At 36.2% G+C, this 23,943-nt stretch overlaps 2 protein-coding genes and 2 pseudogenes across 3 annotated transcripts; 1 reads left to right on the top strand and 3 right to left on the bottom strand.

The window, feature by feature from the left end:
• The first annotated feature begins 2,126 nt into the window (after positions 1 to 2,126).
• Positions 2,127 to 2,582, top strand: LOC143554481 (putative E3 ubiquitin-protein ligase XERICO pseudogene; annotated as a pseudogene).
• A 2,581-nt stretch (positions 2,583 to 5,163) lies between these two features.
• Positions 5,164 to 7,306, bottom strand: LOC143554475 (uncharacterized; annotated as a pseudogene). The gene is made up of 2 exons (XR_013139027.1): positions 7,061 to 7,306; positions 5,164 to 6,982 (listed from the first exon to the last, which is right to left on the bottom strand). The product of XR_013139027.1 is annotated as an uncharacterized LOC143554475 (transcript).
• A 2,113-nt stretch (positions 7,307 to 9,419) lies between these two features.
• On the bottom strand, positions 9,420 to 11,046 carry LOC143554467 (uncharacterized). Its single transcript, XM_077044214.1, has 2 exons — positions 10,810 to 11,046; positions 9,420 to 10,453 (listed from the first exon to the last, which is right to left on the bottom strand). The coding sequence occupies exons 1-2, from the start codon at positions 11,001 to 11,003 to the stop codon at positions 9,688 to 9,690; spliced, it is 960 nt and encodes a 319-aa protein (XP_076900329.1). The 5' UTR covers positions 11,004 to 11,046; the 3' UTR covers positions 9,420 to 9,687.
• Positions 11,047 to 14,129: 3,083 nt separating this feature from the next.
• On the bottom strand, positions 14,130 to 17,606 carry LOC143554476 (GBF-interacting protein 1-like). Its single transcript, XM_077044222.1, has 9 exons — positions 17,197 to 17,606; positions 16,979 to 17,022; positions 16,777 to 16,888; positions 16,398 to 16,512; positions 16,109 to 16,305; positions 15,484 to 16,025; positions 15,299 to 15,403; positions 14,868 to 15,216; positions 14,130 to 14,833 (listed from the first exon to the last, which is right to left on the bottom strand). The coding sequence occupies exons 1-9, from the start codon at positions 17,372 to 17,374 to the stop codon at positions 14,556 to 14,558; spliced, it is 1,920 nt and encodes a 639-aa protein (XP_076900337.1). The 5' UTR covers positions 17,375 to 17,606; the 3' UTR covers positions 14,130 to 14,555.
• Positions 17,607 to 23,943: the final 6,337 nt, after the last annotated feature.

Here is a 23,943-nt window from a genome sequence, read left to right on the forward strand (position 1 = left end):
CCACATTGGGTGGATATCATAAATCCTTTCAATTATGGAAGGAAAATTGATAAAAATTGATGGAATGTTTCCCATATTATGATCTTTATACAACTTAATCGATTAAGAATAAACATGAAACAAAATTGAAATCAACAATAACTTTATTATCAATTTGATAATACAATCTTTACAACAATTCTGGATGTTCTTGACTCTGACCACCAACCAATATTTATACAACACGAACAAGTACGTTCATTAAAAGTCACGACTATTCATACTTAACCCTTATTTGACATATGTCATGGAAGTTATATACTTTTCATATTGACAATCTAGACCTTATACTTTCATAGACATTTTAAATACATATTAACATAGTTTGACACAATTACACTGCGACCTTAAACTTTGACTCACATGGATTAATCAATTTACAGACCAACAGGGGTGGGTCGGGTGACTTAAGAGGATAAGAGAAGAATTTCAATTCCATTAACAAATTTACTAATTTAACACACTAAAGATTTCTCAAATATTACATTTTATTTTCAATTCCAATTACTTTAAAAAGAATTCCGTAAATATAACCCCATTAAGACCGCTTAAGTAATTTATTAGAAATAAAAATAGGGAACCCACTTCTATAGATTTACCACTTGTATGACCAGGGGAGAGGGGACACGAAGTGATTTGTGATGAAAAAAATATTATGACTTTACATTGATTTGATTATACTTTTAAAGTTCCTTAATGTTATAAACCAATCATATATGTGTGTATAAAACAAATTCATATAATTTGTTAAAACAGAAACTGAATTCTTTACTTATCACACAAACCTATAAAGCAGTTAACTGTGTTAAGGTAATTGGTCTTACACTACCTTTGGCTTTTGTTGAGGGTATAAAAACGGCTTCAAAAGCTTACATGGTTAGGTTTTAACATATTACCGAGCGATAAGGGAGGGGATTTAACACATGATGGGACTCAAATGCTAAAGGAGTGAGGCTTTAAGTGGTAATAGGACATTAAACACAACACAATATTAAAGGGATGTGTTTAACATGACATAGCGCTTTAACTTAGGCTTCAAAGCCTCTCCACAACAACCAGCCTTAGCGAATGTTTTGTAGCCTTTTTAATAATTGATCAGATGTAAAGTATGTTTAGTTTGCTTAAAAATCATCTATTAATTGTTAATAAAACCTCTTAATAAATAAGTTTTATTAAAAACATATAATACAATAATATAGATACTACCCCTTAGTCACTCGAACATTCTAATAGCTCAACACAAGATTACTAAACCCCCTCTTTAGTATTGATGTACGGAGTGTATTATTATTACTTAAAAAACGCATTAGTAATTGTTTACAAATTTTATTAGAAGCCACTTTTTATTTCAATCTTTCAATACATATAATAATATATGTATATATTTAGCCATTCAGACACTAGTTCAAGTAGGCGGTGTTATTGAGAGGTTGCCTATCATCATCCTCCATCATCATCAGCAACACCTCCATCCCTTATCATTCAAAATCATTAATTTCAAATACCCATTTCATCTTTCAACCTCCAATTTGGCTCTAGGTACTTTATTAATCTCTTCAGTTCAATTCCTTGTGTTTCACCTTACCCTTTGTTATAGATCTCATCTCTTGATTTCACTTAAATTTGGATCTTATGTGGGTGTTCTATTTGAAAAGTGGGTATCTTTGTATTGATTTAAATACCCTTTTGGGTGTTTGTTTTCTCTATTTTTATATCATTTTTTTAATCACCAAAATCTTGTTTTTTTAAAATTAAGTTTCTGTTCTTGATGGGATTGCAAGAACATAAAGTTTTAACCTTTAAGGTTTCAAATTATTGTTTTATTAAATTTACCCCTAATTTGATCATGATTTTTAGGGTTATGTGAAGACATTTGTTCAAAGCTTTGGATTTGATGAATTAATGAATTATCAATTATTAATGGGGTGTGTTGTAATATTAAAAGTTGCAGTGTCTGTTCAAGAAAATTAGTTGAAAGTTATTTTGATGTTTCAAGATTTTTGTATTTTGTTAAAAAGATAACATAAGTTTATAAAGATGTAAACTTTATTAATCTTGATGATATGGATTTAGGTTATATCAACAAAATGGGCCTCTCACCATACCAAAGCCCATCAGATGCTGGTGTCCTGTGTGTCATCCTGGTCAACACGGTCATGTCGATATCGGTCATGAAAGGGATAGTTTGTTCCATTCTTCATGTGATCGGGATCCACGTGGCGTCAGGGGAAGATTACTCGGGCCAAGCGTTGACTGAGTCGGTTGAGTGCCGAGGAACCCCTTCCGAAAGTTACATGGGTGAGTTTAGAAGCCGAACGCCATCGACCCTTTATGATTCCTTGTGTTGTCAAACTAAACAAGAGTGCTCGGTTTGCTTGGTTGAGTTTAAATTGGATGCAGAGATTAACCGGCTTTCGTGTGGGCATGTTTTCCATAAGTGTTGTCTTGAGAAGTGGCTGAAGTTGTGGAATGTAACGTGTCCGCTTTGCAGGAACCATATGATGATGCCGAAAGAGGTTGAAGAGAATACTTGCCCAATGTGAGGTGGTTTTCGTATATTAGTAGTTAGTAGTGTGGTCAGTGTTGCATAGGGGTTTGTGTAGACTCTGTACTCGAGTTTTTTAGATGTTTTTAGTGGCTTTTAGTTAGCGATGGCTTGTTGTGTTGTGCACTTGGTGTAGTTGACTTGAAATTACCCGCTTTGTGTATATAAAAGGAGTTTAGGTTTCCGGTGTTGTATGCACCTGAGAAGCTGTGAACTTTCTTCTTTTTGGTTATGATGGTTAGGGTTTAAATCAGATATAAAGTTGATCTTTCTTCTTGTATTTTTTAGTTTCTGCTATAGATTTAAGCAGAGTGAAACAGGCGGGTTGGTTGGCTAACGGGTCAAAATAAGCTACCTTTAAGAAAGTGAAAATTGGGTTCGGGCCAACTGTACACTAAATAAAAAATGCGTTGAGTTTGAAATGAGTCGTTAAGATTTAGTATTCTCACGCATTTATTAGGTTGTGTGTTGTGGAGTGGTGTAAGGGGCATGGAGCTGCACCATGGCAACAAGATGGGCGTGAAACACCATTACGTAGGGGCCATGGAGGGTCTGATCGTTGAGACTATTTGGGGTACATTTTAAAGGATCATTTAGATTTTAGATCCATTGTATGTGAGCAATGTATAATTTGGGTAATCTAAATCAAGCTATTTAGCATACAAAAATGAATCAAATCAACCCATTTATTTCAGATTGTTTTATGATTAATAGTCTATCAGCTGCCAGATCCTTTCAACACGAGCATAATGCATATGGACATGGCGTAATTGGTTCTTTTATTCCTACGAAAGGGGACTAAAGAAGTGAAGAACACAATGAAACAGAACACGTCGTTTCTTGTACCTGGTCCACTAATAAACCAGCTTCTTATCTTGATTCTGAGTTACAACTCGTGTGACATCGATACTGTCCCAACCCAAAATCCACTCTTGTTCTTGACCCGACTACGACAACAGTGAACACATTTAAAAAAATAGAAAGCATGATTTACTATTAGGAACATGCGAAAAATAAATAAAGCGGGTACCCAGGATTTGTGGTTATAACTGGTCAAAAGAATCACACAACAAAGTTTTTCAAGCCAGGATGGTCTTCCACCAGGTAAGTATAGTCATGTCCAACAAGCATTTCAGCATGATGAGAAAGAAACAAGTGTTTCATTTCGGTCACTCGGTAATACAAAGGTTATGAGATAGTTGTTGGATATTATGGAGCTTTGGCTCGTTTAAAGTTTTTCTCAAAATATATAAAAATAATACACAAATGCATATACGTTAGTTAATATGAGGCGAGTCCAAGCTTGAAAAAAACATATCCCAAGCCGAGTTCAAGGTTTAGAAAAACATGTTGAAATGAGCCGAGCTCGAGTCTGATCGAGATTGAGCTCGGCTTAGCTGGTTTACACCCTTAGTCAATATTCTCATGTTCGCATATTGTTTAGACTTACGCTTAGTTTAGACAGAGAGATTTTAAAGCTTTTTACTGGTGGGTTGGAGATTATCTTATTTGTTACTCAATGTTAGAATTAGTAAATTCTATTTAATAAATGATTTATTGCTTTTACTCTAAAGTTTGGATAACCATAAATTTGATTTTCAGATCATAAATCAAATTGTGACATCACACAGCTTAGAAATTCTGCTTTTATGATTCCTAAGCTAAAAACAATCCATTAGTATTATCTTGTTAATAGAAATGCATGTGTAATGAAATTGTGATATCACATAACTACAATGGTCCATGTTGAAACAGACTGTTTTAGAAGGAAGTAATCAAAGAGATCATCTGTTATATTTTTTTGTATGGTACTGCGACCGTGGTGGTTTGGTTCGCAACCGGTGGGTCGTTGTGAAATGTGACAGTTATTGGTGGTGGATGAAGCTAGACTACTTGGATGACATAAATCAAGACATTTAGCAAACTTAAAGTAGTTAAAACTAGCCATGTATATAAGTAGGATGTTGTTATACACTACTCTGTAAATTAAGTCTATCGAGCCGGGGTTCTCACCGGAAGCAACATCTCTATACCTATGGGGTAGAGGTAAAACTGTCTACATCTTACCCTCCTCAGACCCTACCACAGTTTTCCTATTAGTGGGATATACTGAGTACGATGATGATGAAGTTTATATGGCCAGTATGATATGCCAACATACCCCCTCATGCGCTCTGTATGATGTGCCAATCTAATAACTCATGGCATGTATAACATTACAATGTATGATGCATGATGTGTCAGTCTAATAACTCATGGCATGTATAACAACATGACAACTCGTATGTATAACAACCTACATGTTTTTATGAGTTATACGGCCGGTTAAATTGTTAGCTAGGACGTGTAGCTAAACTTGATGGTCTTGGTGAGTGTTAAAAGATCCTTTGGACATGATCATAATGTAACAAAGTTACAAAACATCATGTTTCTTGTTCCAAGTTCTAGAATGGACTAGCACCTTTTCTGAACCAACTACAAGTCTACAATCACTACAACAATACACAAAATTAATAAAAAAGAGACAAAAACATAACTTACTATTAGTGAACAAACACATTTGGGTAAATATAAAATATAAATAGAACAGTTCTACTTAACCTCAAATTCTCAGTTTTAAAGAACAAATCTAGTGAACATTTTTAACATACAAATACAAGAGAGAACACAAAACCTCAAGAACTGCATGTGTTGATGCCATTCTTACAGTCTCTGGTGAGATCATTGAAAGTCTCTATTTGCTTTTTGCCCCTCAAGAAAACCTCAGTGTCAACCGAAGCCCTCATGTATCCATCAAACTCCACCGCAGCACCATTATTCAGGTTTTTCATCTCACTATACCACTCACTACTCTCATCCCAAAGACTATTGTATTCATCAAGAAAATGAGTGGAATACTTATCTTTCAAAGGATCAAAGAACGAAATATCAGTTTCATCGGTTGCAATATACAAATTCCTTCCGTCGTCAACCTTATCTTGTAACGAAGAAAGAAGCGCTTCAGGTGAAGTATCCGCTGCAAGATTCGGCCACTGTTCTAGATTCCTCACTTTCTCGCCTCTCACAACATGAACCGAGTCAAAATCCCAGTTCATCTTTGCGGCTATTGCTGATACTATGTCCATTAATCTTCTAGACTTCCATATCAGATGCCACGGTCTTTGTATAACCGATTCAGCTTCACCTTCACACACTCTGTACCAGTAATTATCCGGCTCAACACTCCCAAACTTTCGCATTATCAACGTATCCTTCACGCCAGTCATCTTCATCGGGGGTGACCCTGAAATCATCCACTAGCGACATACTCAACCCGTCTTTCTGATGCCATTTGTTCCAGTCCGACCAGAACTGACCCTGATCCAAAACAGACGCAGACTCCTTCAAATGCTCAAAATCAAAGTAGAATCTGAAATCTTTTCCTTCTTCGTCTAAACCCGACTTGGTATAAACAGACGACAAGCAAATACTCAAGTCCATTACAAGCGTTCGGTTCAAGTACTGAGCTTCACCTAATGCACACATGAAACTCCAAAGATAATGATCCATACTCTTGCATCTGTCACCGCCACCTTGGTACAACAGATACCTACCCTGATCAAACGACTTCTTCGACTCAACAACCGGAAGCGTATCATTCACAACCTCACCAACCACTTGAACCGCAACGTTCTTATCATCTTCAGCCATCGGCGTCTTCTCAAACCCCGCCTTCTGATGCGGCCTTCTCTTCCTCGCCTTCCCACCCGAATGATAATCCCCAATACTCACAACGCTAAGCATACAATTCGTCGACCGAGCGATCACAAAGCTCCGATAATCCTTATAAAGCGACGCCCGCTTCCCTTCTTTCGGCCTAAACCGCCACGCCATATGACACGAACTATCATTATACCCACGAACCGGCTTCCCAAACCGATAAAAATGTATATCCTTAAACCGATCAATCGCAGCCGACATCATGAGATGGAAAACCTCCGGATCCGTACAATCCACCGCCTTATCGACCTCACCGCTACAATCCCGCTCCTCCTTCTCCTCAACCTCTCCCTCCGTATTCACGGACAGTGCCGCACCACCAACATCGGTAGCATTTATAACGCTGCCGAACACCGTCTCGTTGGCCACCATAAAATCCTCACCGGTTTTCGCAAGGGTGCTATCAGATACGAATGTCGCGTTGGAAGTGGAAGTTAAAAAGTTTGTCATCTTAGTTGAAGGATGAAACAAGGGGTCTTCGGGTTCGTAAGTGGCGGCAATGATTGTGAAGTCTAAAACGGCGATGACAAAAAACGTGAAAAATAGGTTTCCGATAATGGCTAATGCGTTTTGTCCTAGGTTCTCCGGTCGGAAACTACTACCGGACCGTGTCGGTAAACCTCGGCCTTGCATCATTATCTTAATTTAACAAACACAATTTACAGATCTGGATATATATGTAACCCTAACCTGTAAGAATAATAATTTATAACTTACATTATGGAATTAAGAGTGGAATATGATTAGATATTGATATAGACGATGTGGGTTTTTCAGATCTGCATTTGTTAGTGCAGATGATTGGGGTTGAATTTGAGCTCAGCTGCTGGCTATTGTTTAGTGAGACTAGCAGTATAGTATAGGTGGGCACATGGCGTAAGTTAGCAGTCATGAGGTTATTGTGTTGATCTAGTCGTGTGATTAGATCCACCGACAATCAGGAATTTAGAGGTGGGTCCCACACGGTAATCGTCGTTTCCATTGGCCCTAATTTCAGGTCAAATTTCGTATACTTTTTTATTTTTACTTTTTGTTAATATACTTAAACATTTAATTTTAGTATTTATTTTTATTCCTTAATTCATGTCCTTGGACTCTTGGAGAGCGGGTTTGGATCGTCTATCTACACAGGTCGCGTTGGAGACTTGTAAATATTTGTTGTCTCGCTTGTGTATGGTCTTTGCGGGGATCATAATGAAACGACGGAGCACGTATTTGTATCGTGTGGCTTTGCCCAAGTGGTATGGCAGGCTAGCTCTATATGGTCATGGTTCCTCACGATATATGATTTTCAAGTCCAGATACAAGTTCCTTTGGGTATGGAATAGATCAAAATTAAGTTATGTGACATGGGAGGATTGAAAGAAATTTACTTTTGATTTTCAACAAGGTTAATGTAATTGGGAGGGAAAACTGATGGTGGTCAAATAATTGTAATGCATTTATTTCAGCTAGCTTCATGCTAGTGTTTTGAATGGGAAATTTGTCTTTTAAATAAATGTCGAATGTGTTTTATGTCTTGATATTTAGAAAAGAGCTATAGCTCGTAAGCGAAGAATAAAGACGATGGCTCGATTCGTTAACAACGTCCTTAGCAGTTTGAAACTTTGTCCTAGTTGTTTTCGATTAAAGTTCATGTTTTGTGTATTGATATACGTTGTAGCCTATATTGATTTGTTTATTCTTCTTAGCTTTAATCTGACTTAGATTCGCTACTATGATACAATGCATCTGCAAATTGTGATTGATAGATTTACTAATAAGACCTCAAAGCATCTTCATTAGTTTGTTTTATGGTGTTTTTTAGGAGATACGAGAGTATGATCTATGATGTGGAGGAGGTATTCTTGTTCAAGAACATCCAGAACCGGGTTGGTTCTTGGATTCGTGTTGACTGTAAGAAGGGCAAATCTTCAGCAAGACGGGCATGGGTGAAGTGGGTCGGTTTTTAGCCTCTTACTGTGGGAAGGTTACTTTGGGTGTCACTTTGGTCTATAGATATTTAGACTTTTTTTAAGGATTTATTCTAGCATTTGGGTAATATGGTTGATCCTCTGATTACCAAATTGGGGCACTTTAGTCATTAAAGGGGTCTTGTTTTTTCACTGCTGGAACTTGCCAGTCAAACAAAAAAAAATAATACAGAACCATATGTATAGTACTACAAAAAATGATTATTATTCAACTATTTCTCTACTTTTCTTGTGTTTAAAATTATTTAGTTATTAGATTGTTTGTTTATTTCATGTAAAATTTTCATTTGTTAATTGTTTAGTATCATTCATTGTTTTTACCCGACCCATATTGTGTCCCATCCCCCTAACGGGGAAATCCTAAATCCGTTAGCAAATGGGCGTATAAAATACTTTATCGAAAACTTAAGACTACTGCGTTATTGGAAAGGTTAACATTACCAGTAAATTCTAGTTGTTTTTTAAAAAAGTTGTATTTTTGTTTAAAAAAGGAAGCATTCTGGGTCAAATGAACACAAACAATTTTCACATGCTTGAAAGGGTTGATGCTTTTTAATTTACATGCTTCAGTTCATGGCATGCACCAAGACTGGATTTACAACTCTGGATACGATATATGTCATATTTCTTTTATTCCTCTGATTTTTTTTTTTTTACTAAGTTGATGTTCTTATTTATTTCAGGATTATTATCGATTCAAGATTGTGTTACTTTAGGGTGTGCAAATATTTGTGATGTTGGTGAAGCATATTAAACTTTTAGCACCATAGAGTCAAGTTTTGAGTTGACTAATTAGTGTTTCTTTTGTTGATATGCTTGAGTTGACTAATTAGTGTTTCTTTTGTTGATATGCTTGGATAGTGGTAATTTTATGTTTTCATGCCCTTATGAAAATTAGATGCTCTGATCCTACAACTAAATCTACATCTTTCGTATATTTCTGAAATGATTCGTTTCAACCCAATCTCATTATGGTTAGAACCCGTTTCAATCCAATCGAGATCGGGTCAGAACCTGTTTTTCAAACCAAACCAAATGTTTTTTTTACCGACCCAGTATGACCTGTTAGTTGACCCAACCGTTTGATAACAGGCTTAATCTATACTAAAATTTATCAGAAGATGGTCAACGACCTATTGACCATCAATAATAATATTAGTTACTTATGGATGCCTGGATTGTTAAGACTTAAGACTTTGTTTTTTTATCAAAAACAAATTTTAAAAAGAAGCATCAAAAGTCAAAACAGATTGAAACACCACTAATCTTGTTATGTAAAAACTCCCTTGGTCAAAATGAGTGGGGATGTTTGCATATACCATATTCCCATTACAATATCTCACTTTACAATCCCTATAAGGTTAGTTAAAATCACCTCATTTTCATGCTTCTTTGAACCATGTCCTGCAACAATATCTGTGCGGTCTCCACCGTTGACCCCTCAACCTGTGCTGCAACTTCATGAACCATCTTCTCCACAACCGACGAGCTCATTCTCTTTTCAGCAGTAGACTCTCTAAGCAACTCCAGTAACAACCTAGCCTTGTCCCGGGCCTCGGGGGTCCCATCCACAGTTAACCTCAACAAGCCCGGGATCGCACCCTCGTTAAGAATAAGCTCCCTGTACTTACTTCTCGAGCTCTTACACATTTCAAGCAGAACACTAACCGCATGTTCCGTGCTAACCAAAGATCCATCTTCAATAGTTTCAACCAACGTTAATATCCCGTCTTCTGCTTTTGTGATGGCGAGTCTTCCTTCATCAGATTTGGATAATATTCTAATCAAACCCGTGACTTTGTCCGCGAACTTGGAGTATTTTTTACATTCTTTAAGGAGGTTTATTAGCGGTGACGCGGCGGCAGAATCAAGAATTATGGCTAGTTCTTCTTCGGTGGCGGTTAGGTTATGCAGTGCAGTTACCGCATCCACCCTTCCTTGAATCGTCCCACAGCTGAGGATCTGAATCAAAAGCGGGACGGCCCCGGAACTGGCTATTGCTTGTTTGTTATTTGGTGATGCAGATAATGTTAATATTGCAGCAGTGGCTAATTCTCTCAGATTACCAGTGGTTTGAAATTTAAGTAGCTTCACTAATGGAGGTATAGCTCCACATGTCACTATTAGTTCTTTATTTCTGTAAATTGAATTAACAAATTGTCAAATTGTGATCAAAATAACATAAACCCTAACTTGAAAAAACAAAAACCCGTCTCATATTTAATGATTTAAACATAAACCCTAACTTGAAAAAACAAAAACCCAACTCAATTTTGATGATTTAAACATAAACCCTAACTTGAAATAACAATAACCCAACTCAAATTTGATTATTAAAACATAAACCCTAACTAGAAAAAACAAAAACCCATCTCAAATTTGATGATTTAAACATAGACCCAACTCAAATTTGATGATTTAAACGCAACCCCTAACTCAATTTGGTGTATTCCCAAAACCCTAAGTTCACCGGAATTTGAATCAAGCACTAACCTGTCGTTTCTGGAAGCAAGATTTAGTAGAGCAAGCAGCGAGACTTCACGAGCGTCATGGTGCTGTGAACAGAGCATCAGAACCAGCGGCTGAATAACGCCGGAGCCGGCGAATTTAACGCGAACCTTTCCGGCGGAATTGCGATTACGAATCATGCTTCTGATCTCTCTAGCCGCTTGGATTTTAGTCACCATGTCTCCGTTGATCAATCGATCGGATATTTCATCGATTAACGTTTGTTTCCGGTTGCATTCTTCTTCGCCGGTTGATTTTCCGATCATTTTCCGGTGGGTTAAGTTTTTAACAATTGACACTCGTCGGCGTTATGTTTGGGTTAAGTTTGTTTGAATGATGTATAAATGGGCTTTGTTTTATTGGACACGTGAGTTAAAATAATTGGTTGTTGAAGACACGTTTTGACATTTTAAAGGGCCACTGGATGTATAAAGTGAATAAAACGTTAAAACATCTAGTCATTGAGTGTGTTTGTTTTGTTTGTGTTGTCCTTAAACTTGTTTAATTGTTTGGTCAAATTTAGGATAAAATGTATGTCTACTAAGAAGTTTCCAAAGAACACTAACCATTATAAAATCTATTGCCATTGGATTTAATCATATATCGATTTTGTATGTTGCCGTAATATAGCGGATGGATGATTTAATTGGTAAATTATATGGCATGAATTAGAACTTTTCAGAAGTAAGCCGGAGTGGCAAGCATGGCTGTTGTTGGTGGTCTTTTACTTCTTGCCTGGGGATGATTGGATGTCATGAATTCCTCATCATTGTGTTTCCCCGATTCTTTCGCTAGAACTCCAGTTTTTACAAGTTTGCCATTAAGAGTACCGGTTAGTTGTATTGTGGCTTGAAGTGATGTGCGGTTGCAAGTAGGATCATACTCCTTGATGGCCTTAATATACCGGTTGAGATACTGAAATTGTGAAAATCTTATATTAAAAGAACACTAAAGGTAGAAGGCTAATAAAGCATTAAAACATCTACTCAACTAGTGTGTGTGTTTTTATTTGCAATGGTGCTTATCCTTAAACTTGTTAGTTGTTTGGTCAAATTAAGGATAAACCATGTCTGCTAAGAAGTTTCGAATGAACACTTATCATTATAAAATCTGTCTCCATGGAAGAATCTGTTTTGGGTCATGGAAGAATCCATTCCAAATTTTGACTAAAGTCAAACTTCCTTTGTACTTTTATAGTATGATATATACAGTTGGTTCTTATTTGACTAAAATGTCATTCCTGCCCTATCTTAAAATCTGTGGGTATCACATATGTAGGAAACTTTACATGGTCGTGTTCTTCAAGTGCCAACCTTCTTAAATGATAGTAGTAAATCACATCGGTATGCATTAAAATTGTAAATACAATCTTAACCATTGCATCAGTCTTCTTTTTGTTATGTGGGTTAATAATTCCAACCTATTTTAGGGTTTATTCCATTTTCTTAATATACTCTACTAAAAATATAAAATTCAATGGTTCATGTGAATACGTTCCGTTTAATATGGCTTCACCCATGTTTATACATGTGCCCTCTAATTCACAAATTTCAAATTCCCGGTTACAACGGGTGACTAGGATAAGTAGACGAGTAGCACAACTATATATATTCCTGTTGCAAGAACAAGACTATGTACTAAACATCACATAGCCGTGTTTTCTTTAATCCTTATGTGACGAGATAATTACTTTTGGTTGAACCGTTATAAATCATTTACATTCACATTTGTTGAAACATCCTGTCATCATAATACACTCTATTTTATGACATAAAAATATCATAGAAAGCTTATAATTTTATTTTCTCCACAGCTACATGAGAAACTTATGAAATGGAAAATGTTTGGTAAATGGAAAATGTTTGGTAAAGATTTTTTATTATACAAGCTTATTTATATTTTTTTAACGACATACATACATATATATATATATATATATATATATATATATATATAAACACAAAAACTAGCAAGGACCTAGAAACCAGACAAACAAGAATAATGGAAAACCATGAAAAAAAATTACATTGGGAAATAGTTTAAGGAGAGGTGTGCATAATGCTATAATATTACTTTAAGAGTCTTTGGCCTAATGGTATCTGACTATCTGAATAAAAATAGTATGAATACTACGATAATGATGATGATGATGATGATGATAGCACCATATATATAAACAAATCTCCCAAACTCGTCCACAGCCGACATGGATCGACCGTAGACCGGATGTAATCTCTCTACTCTAGCTATGAAAAGGAATCTACACAAATGAGAAAAGGATTATTGTTGGTGTGACGATTTTACAGTACATCAACTATTCAAGATCAAATCAAAACTACAAGATCTCCTAGTTGATGCTACGTCAGTTTGACCATGGACCAATCGTCTAATGAACTTCAACTACAAAACAAGTCAAAACCGATACGAAGAATAGCTCTAAAAATGTTGTAGTAAGTAATCAAATAAAATAACCACTTACAAAAACCCAATAAAGGTTTCATTAATAGCAATATTTTTATTTCCTGTTGTTATAAAACAACGCTTTTAATAAATGTAGTCATAATTCCATAAGGAATCTTTCTCCGGAGAAAGTCTTTCATATTAAAAGCTTAGTCAAAAAGATAATCTAAACAAATAAGATGGTGTAGTGGATTGGAAAAGATGGTGTTTATTTGATGTAACGTGATTGTTGTTTTTGGTTTTTGGTTTTTGGCTTTCGGCGTCTTTCTCCGTCTTGGTGATAGTCGTTGGTTGTGTTTGTTTTTAATGAAAGTCAATTTTCAAAAAAAATCTAAACAAATAAGAAAGTGACCAACCCATTTAAAAAACAAAAACAAAGACTCTTTCCGTGCTGCAACAAAACATGTTTTGCATTGTAAACAATGGTATGGTCTCTTTCCCTGTTTGTTTAGTCAAATCTCACTCTCACTACATAAGTTTCACAAAAGATATAAATCAAATATTGGCTTATTGTAGCACATAAATATAGACAAATATTTGAATTTCATGATGTAACAAGGAATTTGGACATGTGATAACAAGATCATCTAAACAACAATAGTCATACCTAGTAAAAATCTCAAGAATAGCAAGACCATTAATCTATTAATAAGGTCTGCGAAGGGTCTGAGATATGTTGACCGGGTGGGTATATGTTGATCGTACCCCTATTCCAAATTAGAGAGGTTGTTTCCGAAGAAACCCTAAGCTCTAAAGAACAAGAACAAGTAGCTATTTCAAATTTAGTTTTTTGCTTCATACCTAGAAGCAAACCACTAAGTTAAAACAATTTTTAATTTTGAAAGCCCAAATAATTTTCTAACAAAAACAATCATGAATGCTGCTTTTGCTTATACCAAATACCCAAGTACCAATTACTACAGTTCAAGTACATCATCCTCTCTTGCTATCAAAAATCACTTTACAGTTAACACCAAAATAACAAAACCCTCTAAAAGCCCAACACTTATACCACCTATAAAATCTCAATTTTCAAACCCAAAAAAAAAAAGTCAAAAGAGACAAGAATCAAGACAGTCAACTCTCATGGCGGTTCTAACACGAATAGGCAGGCTTACACAAACTCTCGAGGGGAGAAAACGAGCTCAACTAACTTGAAAACGGGCTCCTATGAAACGCTTTACACTCAACTCCAACATTTTGTATCTTTATCATGATTTCTCTACCATTTTCCAAATCTGGTTTTAAAAACTAAGCGACTGGATTGATTTTCAGTAGTTGTTAGGCCAGTTGATTTGAGGGGGCTGAGGCGGCTGCTGATAGACTGTAGATGTGGGTCCCACCATGTCAACACCGCTCGCCATTGTCTGAGGTTGTTGGAGAAGTGGGTGAACAGGTGTGGTGGTGACTGGTTGATACATACCAGCAAAAGTTGTGTGCGGGGCTTGTGTCGGTGCGTATGCAACTTGACCCCCTTGAGGAAGATTATAAAAAGAACTTGCCTGCAAATGAATATAGTCACGTAAGCAATATATGAATACGATATTACAATGTATTAGATATTTAAATGAATAGTTAAATTACCTGTTGTCCTGTTACGTAAACATTACTTTCCTTCAACTGAGACGCACCAATGTCATCATTAGAAGTTGAATTGCCAGCTGTCACAGGCTTGTATTGCTGAAGTGGATATTTGGCAGCCGGATGCATACTGCCAGGTGGCGGTTGTTGGGGGAACGCACCGTTACTCAAAAACTGAGGAATGCCATGTGGAGGAATGTAAAACGGAGGGTAATACGGGGCGTATGGGATATAATTTGGAGGATAATGCGGTAAATGTAATCCAGTCGGCTGCCTGAACATCGGCAGTGGTTGCTGAGGCAGCATTACCCCGCCTGCTTGTGACGCTAACGGTGTGGGACCCACACCAACCTGTTGTTGTAACGCATTAAATAAATATTATTAAACCACAATTGTAAAAGTACATGTATATTAAGAAAAAAAGAATGCAAACCTCCTGTGAGGACTGAGAAGTCAGTTGAGAATGAGATAAAACCGAGACGTTTCCGTTGTACTTGGGTGTGTGAAAATATCCCACTGGGTCAAACGGTTGTGGAACCTACATTTAACAATAATATACAAAAAGAATCACATAAATAGTTCAAATGATTCTTGAAAATAAAAAGATCAAATACTTACAACAAAGGTTGGGACGCTAGAAGCATCACGAGGTTGAGACTCGTTGCTTTCAAAAGGTGCCAGCTGGCTGCCAATGATCGGTGGGATGAAGTTATGAGCCACTGGATATTGATTACCTGGCACTGGGAGTGAAGTCTCTTGCTTGGATTCGGTGTGATCAGAAACCACGTTAGACGACACTTCATCAGCTGTTGGCAACACATCTTGATTCCTATTGGCATGTTCCTCTATATGTTCAGTGATCTCCTCAGAAGCCTCGGAAACAGATGGGCTCTTGTCACTCATGGGCCCAGGCCCAATCAAGGTGTTTAAAATAAGCCCAAAAGAAGCATCAAAGCTTCCAAAGCAGAACCCTAGTTTATCAGCTTCAGGAACATGAAGGTGGTTTGGAATAATAACCTGTTGACCATCTGGAATCTGTGATTTCTTTGACTCGAGAATAACAGCTTCAATCTTTGATGAAGAATGAGTTTCAACTTCAACTGGAACGGAAATGGGAACAAGATTTGTTGGTTTTGGCTTCCATTCCTTACCAGAACCGACTGTAATAAAAAAAACATAAAATATCATACATATTTCACTTTAAATTCATTAAACAAGAGTTATGAGTCAAATGATTTAATACCCTTGTGAGACGTGATCGCTTGTTGTGACCTGTTATTGTAATTTGAAGGTGGCCTTTTATTCTCAACCAAGGTCTCGTTGACTTTTTCAAGAGAAGTTTGTTGACTTTCGGGAAGAACAGGGTCAGCAGACAAATCTCCCAAAGCAGCAGTCAAAATTTTGACTTCAGATTCCTTATTATCAGCAACAATGGAAGAACTGAAAATAATCAAAGAAAAATTGTAACTTGTGAGGATTTAAGCCTTATACATTAAAATTAAAAGATTATTATACTGTAAATAAATAAACACCTTGCAACCGCTTTATTCTTCTTATCACGAGGTGCAGGCAGAATTACACCATCAACTGCACCTTGATTTATTTCATTTTCTTTTCCAGATAAAGCCTTCCTGCTACTGCCTGCATCTAGGTTTTCAAAAATTATATTGTTAGCTCATTACAACACTAGTCCTTGATTTACATGTAATAACCGTCTTAAAGACAAAAACCAATCTTAACTGATATTCTAAAACTCTAAAATTCTAAATCTAATTCTCGAAGTTGCAAAAGTAATCACTTTCAAAACACACATCCAAACACTCATTTATTGGCTTTAGAGTTCAACGAAGAATAATAAGCGTCATCAATACAACAAATAAAGCATGTAATTACATTCAACTCGTAAATTACCATGAACAATGTGGCGAGACGGGTAGTTACTGTTACCCCTACCGCCCCAGTTTCCCCGACCCTGCATCCCCGGTTTCCACTTAGCATCCGTAGACTCCTTAACAAGATTCTGCTGAAACAAACAAACAATAACTTAATCACCTTAATAAAAAAAGCTTAAAACTTTTTACACTAACCGAATTCAGGGACTCATTCGTCTTACCTCTTTCTTTCGGTTTCCCTTCCTCCTCACCTCATGAAAAGGATCTGCATAAAACCAAAGTAAAGACCTTTAATTTCCTTAACATTTTAAATCCATATAAATAAACCCAAAAATATATATAAAAATAATAATAAAAAAACCTAACCCTAAAAGAAACAAAATGAGAGGTGAAAACCCAGATCAAAAACAAGGATCTTGAAAGAAGAACAATGGGTTACCTTGAGAAAGAAGCTTCTGGGCAGTCTCATTTGGATCCATGTTACAATCTTTGAGCGTTGTGTATATCTCATCTTCACTGTGATGATTACCCGTGATCTCTTTCAGGCTTAGAATCGTCTTTCTAAGGGTATGTGGGATTGAAAGCTTAACTCCTCCACTATTGTTATTATTATTCATCGTCTTTGATACAAACAGTGGAGATTATTATTGTTGAATTGATGTGGGTTTGAATCAAGAACTTGTGTTATGTATAGATTGATAATAAAAGATTGAATGATTAAATGGGTAAATGAAGAATAAGATGAATATGAAGATGAAGAAGAGAAAGACTTTGGTTGGTTTGGTTAAGGGTTTTTGAATTGAATTAAATTGATCTGATTTTGTGTTTGTAGAGAGAGAGAGAGAGATGTGTGTTTCTTTAGGTTGTATGTTTTGGTCCTTTTGATTTTAGTTACTACACTATAATAGTCCTTTGAATATTGTCTAACACGTTGCGATATTGTTCCGTTCTGTCCTAAACAGCACGGTGTCGTCATATTTTGTATTGGTTTTCACCGTTTTAATTTAACTTTAGAATACAAAAAAATAATTAAATTAGTGTGAAAAAATACGTAAAAACAAAAATAAATGATCAATAAATGTAAAAACTAAATGACGATCAAATTACAATAATAATGTAACTAATTATTTATTGGTTCAAGTACCGAGTTAAAAATAATTAATAAGTTAAACGTGTTGAATGTAATTAATTTAAAAAAGTTAAAGCATTAAATATAGTAATGAATCGAATCTGTTACGTGAAAGTATATTTTAAAGCTATTTTTTTTATTTGGATGGGTGAAGAGTTAAGAGAACATAAATATGTGAAAATATATAAGATTGATGAACTACTTAAGAAAAAATATAGCAGGCCACCCACACAATTCCATCCGTGAGAAACCAGTGATTAATTACCGATTCATGTGGGAAAAACCCTAAATCGAGGGGGTCCCATTTTATCACAATTGGCACGGCTTTTCCCCGACTTCGCTCAATGTGACCTAATGTATATGGTGCAATTATTTTATGTAAGTGTCATTGTTTTTGTTTACTTAATCATATCATGTTAAATCTTTACAATATATATATATATATATATATAGACAGAATTACAGAAATTGTCCTTTATGTTTGTACTGAATTTCAGTGGTTGCCCTTTATCTTTAAAAGTAAAATATTTTATACTTTACGTTTCCAAATGTTACACCATTTGTCCTTTAGCCCTAACCCAGTTAGTTTTTATCGTTAAGTATGGTCATGTGCCTTGCACGTGAGGGTAACTTAGTCATTTTACCCACTTATTAAAAAAACATTTTAAAAATAAAAGAATACATACATACAATATTCTCTCTCTCTCTCACTCTCTCTCTCTTCCTTCCCTTCAATCGTTCATACACCATCACCACCACTGTTTCTCCGGCGAGCCTCCACGGCCACTGAAACCCCTACCCCACCAACCTCTCTCCTTCCCTTTTAAACAATGGCCGGAAACCACTACCACCGCTCTCTCTCTCTCTCGTCCTTTCGTTCATACACCATCACCACCACCACCGTTTCTCCGGCGAGCCTCCACGGCCACCGGAACCCCTACCCCACCCACCTCTCTCCTTCCCTTTTAAACATTTGCCGGAAACCACCACCATCAGAAACCGCCGCCACACCGTCGTCGTTTCAGATCTGTATAAAGAGGTCTTTTTTTCCGGTGATAACCCATAACCTTGCAACCAACTCAAACCTTCGTCAGCCACTACGACAGCCTCCTTAAGTCGTTTCTGATCTATTCTTTGAGAAATGAGTTTCAGATCTGCAAAATCCATTTACAAGTAACAAAGCAGTCGCCACCAGGAGTTCACCGCAAAGGCACGACGGTGTTTATGGCCATAGGTTTTCAGATGGTGTTGTCGATGGGAGACAGAAAGGTTGCTGTGGTAGATTTAATGAAAGTAAGTCATGGCGGAGGTGGGTACGACGACGGTGCGGCGGTGGTTTCCGGTGGTAGTGATTTCTGGCCATTGTTTAAAAGGGAAGGAGAGAGGTTGGTGGGGTAGGGGTTTCGGTGGCCGTGGAGGCTCACCGGAGAAACGGTGGTGGTGATGGTGTATGAACGGAAGAGAGAGAGAGAGAGAGAGAATACATACATATATATATATATACATATATGTATGTATTCTTTTATTTTTAAAATGTTTTTTTTAATAAGTGGGTAAAATGACTAAGTTACCCTCACGTGCAAGGCACATGACTATACTTAACGGTAAAAACTAACTGGGTTAGGGCTAAAGGACCAACGGTGTAACATTTGGAAACGTAAAGTATAAAATATGTTACTTTTAAAGATAAATGACAACCACTGAAATTTAGTGCAAACATAAAGGACAATTTCTGTAATTCTGTCTATATATATACTTTTATTTCCTTAAAATACAAAATAACCCTTATAGATTTGCTTGAATCTTGATAACTCTTTACTTTATAAATTTATTTAACCAAAACCTATACTTAACAAACTGATATTTGATTGTTATTATTACCCATATATAGAGGTAGGGTACCAAAAAGACCTAAATACCCTTAAGTACCACATGCGGGTCAACAGAAAGTTCCCTACAGGACACCCGCGGGACATATGGATCACCGCTTGACACATCAAAGGAAGAACAATGATACGTCCTAAAGAGAATACTAGCGGAAGAATCTAGACGTCCTCAAGAGTTATCCGCGTGATAGCATAATTATCAGCGAGAAGAATCAATAGGTGACATCATGGGACAGCTGTTATTAACTAATTACTTTCTAGAAGATTTACCAAGATGCTTTATTGGGCAATACGTGATCTCTCGGCCAGTGAAAAAAGGACAGCTGTCCAGGTTGTTATAACCATGCACATGGCCAGGATCGTACGTCACCTTATCATACACAGACGCGTGTCCATGTTGTTATACTCACACATATGCGACGTATAGCTCAACCTATCATTCGGGGACACGTGTCCAGGCGGTTACGAGAGCATCTTCAAAGAGGACAGTTGGCCCAATCATATTCCCACACTCTTCGGCTATAATACCCTTCCAATCCCCATGAGGAATTAATTCACACTCACTGTACTCTCTCAATACTTAAATACTTTTATCTTCATCGGAATTGTACTTATTCTCACGCCGGAGGGTGGTTACGTGAAGACCCCCCTCTTGTCCTTCCCGTAACGAGCTCAGGGTGTTTGTTTTGCAGGTTTCGGTCATTGGACTTTGGGGAATTGCGCTCGTATCGTATCGGTTGTTATCCATATCCTACCATGTGGACTCATTGGATCCAGGACCCGTTAAGGGGAGTGAATTCGTGTTTCTTAACTTTAGGTTCACAAGGCTCAAAGAATTAACAAACGGTCGAAGATACTTGATAAGTGGAAATGGGAGGATATTGTAGAGATTGGTAGTTCTAAAGATGCGGCAGAAGAGGGCTAGTTGCCTATTAAAAGGACTAAGTTTGCTCGTGTTGTCAATTGAGTTGATCTTGTGTGAATATGGTGTCGCTTAATGTTTTCTGTTGTTTTTTTAGTAATATCATGATGTACCTACGCTTGCGTTCACGTGCCAGTTGTTTCAGTTTTCATGTATGCTTTGGTTTTTCATTGACGTTTAAACTATGTAACCTTTTCATTTTAATGTTGAATTATATGTCTCTTGCATTTTAAATTTAGGTAAATTGAATTACAATAATCTCACCTATTATGTATTGACCAATAATAATCTCATATGAGTTATTTTCCTCTGATAATCCCACATTTTCCATGTTTTTTTTGGTTTATGATCCCCTGTTAAAAATAGTTAACGGGGTTAATTTTTGGCTGACGTGGCTTAATGTGTTAGTAATTAAAAATCCTACCTGACTGTGACTTGACTTTTTATTATGATTTCTTGTTTATTTTTATGATTTTATGCATTAATAAGAGAATCCTGTTATCCAACAACTCCGTCTTAGCCGCCGGCTTTCTCCGATCACTAACCTCCGGTAAACACTTCATTTTCTCCGTATACTACTGCAACCTCACCAAACCCACAACCACAATTTGCTCAGTCAACGCTGACTCACCTGTCAACGCGTCATTATCTTGTAGAATAACCAATTCCGGCAAACTCCAACTCGTCGGATTCCCACTTCCCGGTTCTCCGGCAACACTGTAATCAAACCCAAACCCTTATTCTTTCTATGACGGAGCCTGAAGTATGGAAAATGGAGCAGCTTCAGTCGGACACAATCGCCTTGAATCAAAACATCACTAAAACAACACTCACCATGAAAAATAAAACTTTCTGGTTTGCCGGAAAAGATTTAATATTCAACGGAAGCTTTGATTCGGAAACATTATTTCTTGGTTAATAAAATCAGAAGTAGAAACAAGAAATAAAATAAAAGCCAAGTCACGGGCATGTAGGATTTATAATTGCCAACACATCAAGCCACGTTAAAAAAAAATAAACCAAAAAACATGGGGGGGTCATAAATCAAAAAACATGAAAAATGTGGAACTACCAAAGGGAAATAACTCAAATGAGATTATTATTGTCTAATACACAAAATGTGAGATTATTTTAATCCAATTTGCCTTATTTCTATTACCAATTTGAGTGAAATTATTGCATTTTTATTTTGTTAGAAAGATTGAAATGGGTTGTTTATTAATTATTTGTACGTGTTAAGCCCAACTATATTCGATCCAATTTTTAAAAAACTAAAATGTGCTAATTATTTTTCTAAAAACTTTATTGTTATTTGCAGGGTCATCTCCGATGATTTAACTTACTCGACTGAGCCAAAATAAAAAGGCTCATAGCCTTAACGAGTAACAAAATATATAAGCTGTTTTTTTTAAACGGCGCTTAATTAATGTCATAATAGTAGACATAGAAATTATATTATTAAAATCAAATACCATAATAACTAACGGAGTTAACAGACCGCTTTGTCTAATACCTTTAGACCATTGGAATTCAAAGGTAAGAGACCCGTTGACGAGAACCGAAGATCTCGCGGAAGAAAGAATTCCTAAAACACAATGTTGGTTCCACAAATATAATTGTTGCTTGTTTTATTTGACTTTTTTCTTTGGTTGTTGAAATATGTTAATTTGTCGAATTCATTAGTTGGGTTTGGTACTAGTATTGTAGCGTAACTAACCTAACCGACTAAATTTGTTTCGATTCACCGTCGCAACACCCCGTTTTTACGAACGCCTATGTTTTATCGACCGATCAATGTTGTTTTAAACATATTGTTTTTTCTCTAACACAAGTTATACGAGTATCACTACTATTATGGGGATTTACTATGCGCCTGGTTCTAAATATTTAAAATTATTAGTGATTTCGTTACGTTGTTATATGGTAGTATTGGCTGCTAAATGTGAAAAGATATTTGTCCTTAGAGTGGTTCATACATGTAGGGAGTGTCATCGGGTGAAAAAACCCGGTTTTGGACCTGACTCGGAACCAGACCTGGTCCTACCCGACCCACGGGCCCGTTCCAGGTTTAGGTTCCTCATAAAAAACGTACCCGGACCTGTCAGCATAATATACAAGACATCATTATCTATACCGGTACATGCATTTTTTTTATACAAGACTTGGTAATTATTTTTAGTATTTTACATTGTCAACGTACCAGTATTACTAACTCTATGGTTAAGGTTGCTGGTTAGACCATGTCCGGAATTATAAAAAATTAGGTTATTTTTTGTTATTTACTACTATTATTATTATAATATATTGTTGTTAATAATTATCATAGTAATATCACATACATGTACGTATGTAAGGTAGTATGACACACACATACACATGGAGACACATGTGTGTATGTATTTTAAGGGACAAAAGTGATACAATCATTGTAGAAGAAAACTAAGGGGTTGTTTGGCAAGTGCTGAATCAATAAGAGGTCTGAATGATTAAGAGAATCTGAACCAGTAAGTGCTGAACCAGTAAAGTGTTGTTTGTTTGGACCTCTGAATGATTGTGCAGAATGACTATTTTACCCCTTTAAACTATTTCGTGGTTAATAAAATATATCTATTTAGGGTATGCTTGGCAATGAGCTTTTAAGAGCTTCTAGCTACAATCTTTTAAGAAAAACTCATATTCAATAAAAAGTTTTGTTTGGTTAAGATAGCTTCAATCTTTTAGGTTGGTAGAAAAAGCTAGCTACAAGCTTTTACATTTAAATTTACAAGTTCGGTACTTGAACTTCTATCAACTTTTGTTAATTTATATAATAGTTACACATTTAACCCTTATTCAAAACTAACCACCCCCACAACTTTTTTAGGGGCCGTAACTTTTTCACACGTTAATAATTTGTTTAAAAAAAATACATCATAAAAACGAGCATTTTATTCTCTTTAATTTGAGTATGATATTCTTATATTTTTTTAACTTTAAAAAATTAACATACTACGTGATTATCGGTTACGATCGGTAACAAGTCGAGTCATGTGAGCTCAAGTCATGTGAAAGACCAAATTAGGGTTAGAATGAGTCGATACAAAAAGGGTGAAATTAGTTCGGTTCATGTCGGTACACTTTTGAGTCGAAAGGGGTCAGGTCAGAACATAACATATTTCATATTAGAACAATGTCTGTTTAGAAAAGGATTCAGATCATCAAAATAGGTTGGTTTAAAAAATTATCTATTTGAAATTATTGTATATTTCA

The sequence above is a fragment of the Bidens hawaiensis genome, unplaced genomic scaffold (genome assembly GCF_021521415.1).
Source record: "Bidens hawaiensis isolate Kalapana, Puna unplaced genomic scaffold, B.hawaiensis_p1.1 tig00017684_1, whole genome shotgun sequence".
NCBI classification, from domain to species: domain Eukaryota; kingdom Viridiplantae; phylum Streptophyta; class Magnoliopsida; order Asterales; family Asteraceae; genus Bidens; species Bidens hawaiensis.